This window comes from Panicum virgatum, chromosome 5N (genome assembly GCF_016808335.1).
Source record: "Panicum virgatum strain AP13 chromosome 5N, P.virgatum_v5, whole genome shotgun sequence".
Classification (NCBI taxonomy): Eukaryota; Viridiplantae; Streptophyta; class Magnoliopsida; order Poales; family Poaceae; genus Panicum; species Panicum virgatum.
Window position 1 is genome coordinate 8,105,561 of NC_053149.1, and position 3,078 is coordinate 8,108,638.

General features: G+C 53.2%; 1 protein-coding gene across 1 annotated transcript; it reads left to right on the forward strand.

Annotated features, from left to right (window-relative positions):
• Positions 1 to 291: 291 nt before the first annotated feature.
• On the forward strand, positions 292 to 2,201 carry LOC120676009 (lecithin-cholesterol acyltransferase-like 1). The gene is made up of 2 exons (XM_039957218.1): positions 292 to 757; positions 1,208 to 2,201. Exons 1-2 carry the CDS (start codon positions 318 to 320, stop codon positions 2,100 to 2,102), a joined length of 1,335 nt encoding a protein of 444 aa, XP_039813152.1. The 5' UTR covers positions 292 to 317; the 3' UTR covers positions 2,103 to 2,201.
• Positions 2,202 to 3,078: the final 877 nt, after the last annotated feature.

The following is a 3,078-nucleotide window of genomic DNA, read 5'->3' on the forward strand; positions in this document are numbered from 1 at the left end:
CACAATCAGTGCATGCATATCTCTCGACGTGGCGCACCAGCTACCGTGTGCGTGACCAACTATCATAGATGATGCCTAATCATATCGAGAGCGAGTGTTTTAATTATCCGAAAGGTAGCTAGAAAAGATCTCAAGGAGACGAAAATGGCAAATGACGGTGCTGCAGCGGCAGCATCAAGAGATCGGAGAGGAAAATGGCAAATGACGGTGCAGCAGCAGCAGCATCAAGAGATCTATATATAGATAGGCGTACGGCTGCCGGACACACAGATCACTGACAGACCAGCAAAGGCAGCGTCGCCAGTCGATCGTCACACATGGGGATCCTCCGGCTCCTGCCACTCCTCCTGCTCCTGCTGCCCCCTGGCCTCCGGGAGTACCTCTCGCCGCCGGCGATCAACCGCGTGCCGGAGGAGGATGGCACTACTAGTAGTACCGCTGCTCCTGCTCCCGGTGGAGTCGTCCTGCACCCGATCGTGCTAGTGCCCGGGTTGACCTGCAGCGAGCTGGAGGTGCGCCTCACGGACGCCTACCACCCGACCCTGCCGCACAGCGGCGCCATGAAGGGCAAGGGCTGGTTCGGGCTCTGGGCCAACTGCTCCGACCTCCCAGCGCACCACTACGTCCCCTGCTTCATGGAGCAGATGAGCCTCGTCTACGACTCCGCCGCCGGCGACTACCGGAACCTGCCCGGTGTCGAGACGCGCGTCCGCAACTTCGGCTCCTCGCGGGGCTTCCAGAGGAACCCAGAGCACACGTGCGGTATCTACAAGCTCTGGCATGGAGCTCGGACTCGACCATCCATACACGGCTGTAGAAAGGGTCTTTGATCCTGCATATTTATTCTGCCTGCCGTTGGGTTCGGAACTAATGAAAGCTTATGTTCCAATCCTACGGCTAGAGCCAGGAGAGAGGGGAATGGACATTTAGTTTCGGGTGGAGTCTCTAATCGGGACTAAAAGTCCCTCCCGAGACTAAAGGATCGTTCACGGATTATTTTAATATAAAACATCTTATTTAGAATCAGATACTCTGTTTAGATGGGGTGGTAAGAAAACTATACGTGAACTGAGATGTAGGTTTGAGTCCCATAAATTGCAGAGTTTCTGCAGGTTCTTTTAGTCGCGGATACTATTAAAGGAACTTCGGCTCCTCGCGGGGCTTCCACAGGAACCCACGGATATCAACAATCATTGCTCTTGTGCAGGGACTGGTGCTTCGAGATCCTCAGGCAGGAGCTGGAGAAAATCGGGTACCGCGACGGCAACAACCTCTTCGGGGCGCCCTACGATCTCCGCCACGCCCCGCCGGTGTCAGGCCAGTCGTCCGAGGTCTTCACCCGCTACTTCCGGCAGCTGACGCGGCTCATCGAGGTTGCGAGCATGAGGAACCAGGGCAGGAAGGCAATCCTTTTCGGCCACAGCTTCGGCGGCACGGTGGCGCTGGAGTTCGTGCGGAGCACCCCGATGGCATGGCGGGACCGGCACATCAAGCACCTCGTCCTCGCCGCGCCGGTCCCGGCGGGAGGCTTCACAAAGGCGATGCAGAACTTCGCGTCCGGATCAACCCTCCTCTTCGTCCCGGGAGTCGACCCGCTGGCCCTCACCCTTCGGCTCATGTGGCGGACCTTCGAGTCCGCCATCGTCAACTTCCCGTCCCCGGCAGTGTTCGGGCGCCGGCCGCTCGTGATCACTAGGGAGCGGAACTACTCCGCCCACGACATGGAGGACTTCCTTGCCGCCACCGGGTACGGCGCTGCCGTGGAGCCGTTCAGGAGGCGGGTGGTCCCCAAGATGGGCTACTTCCAGGCGCCCATGGTGCCGACGACGTGCCTCAACGGGGTGGGGATCGAGACACCAGAGCAGCTCGTGTACTGGGACGGCGACTTCGACGCGGACCCGGAAACGGGGAACGGCGACGGGGATGACGAAATCAACCTTGTCAGCATGCTGGCGTTCGATGAGCTGATGCGCCGGCAGCCGGAGCAGAACAAGATGTTCAAGACGATCAAGCTTCGAGGGGCTATGCACGGTAAGATTGTGACGGAGGACTGGTCGCTGAAGCATGTCATGCAAGAAATCCTTGAAGCCAATCGTATCTAGGGCTCTAGGCCATCATAAAAAAAAAGAATTTGTACTCAAGTATCTGGAGTATTTGTAATCACACATAGTAAATTTTTAGCTGATTTATTTTTATAATCACAATAGGATTCAAATATGGGCTTAGTTTGTTTAATTTGTCCGCTCTTTCTCTCTAGCTAGTTCAGTTATTGCTTCCGGCTATCAATCAGCAATGATCCTGGTAGTTAGTCAGTTTATCGTTTTTTCAATGATCGTGTGCTCTGGACTAAGAGGGGGAGGGGGTAAATTAGGCAACTTAAAATCTTAAACTATGCCTCCAACTAGTTTGCACAAAACTTAAACTAAAAATGTGCTATCTAAATATGCAACTAAGGTTCTTCTAGTGTGAAACTCTCATCCCTAAAAAGTTTAGCAACCTATAGTCAATTCTATCAAGATACTACTCTATGAAAGTAAAGGCACACAAAAGTTGCTAGTATAAAATGCGGAAACATAAAGGCGGGATGAGAGGAAGCAAACTCTCGACACGAAGATTTATTCCGTGGTTCAGTTAGCCACAAAGACATACCTACATCCACATTGTCGAAGCACTCACAAAGAGTATTGCTTCATGGCAATCAAGTCTCTTCCGCGAACACAATCACGGTCACCTTGATTCCGCTATCCACTAAGGAGCTTCACTAAGAAGGTGGGGGTCTCCACATCCCCCGCATAAAGTTGTTGACACCGCTCCGCACCAAGTCAGAGGGTCGTTGACGTTGCTGCCAAGCCAACAAGGCTTCAAGGGGTCGGCGCACCGAGCTCTTCTTTTAGTTCACTCTAGAACCAGCTCACAAGGCACAACACCTTGCTATCTCACTCACTAAAGAGCTAACCTAGCACTAACACTCTCAAGGATGTGCTAAGGACTAAAGATATGATCACTAAGCTCTTGGATGACTTGGAGATGTTCTTGGGTGTGGGTGTGATGTTCCTGAACTACAGCAACCTTGAAATG

Coding starts and splice junctions, on each gene's coding strand:
- LOC120676009 (XM_039957218.1), top strand. CDS start 318: ATGGGGATCCTCCGGCTCCTGCCACTCCTCCTGCTCCTGCTGCCCCCT. Junction 758..1,207: donor CAGAGGAACCCAGAGCACAC/GTGCGGTATCTA, acceptor GCTCTTGTGCAG/GGACTGGTGCTTCGAGATCC.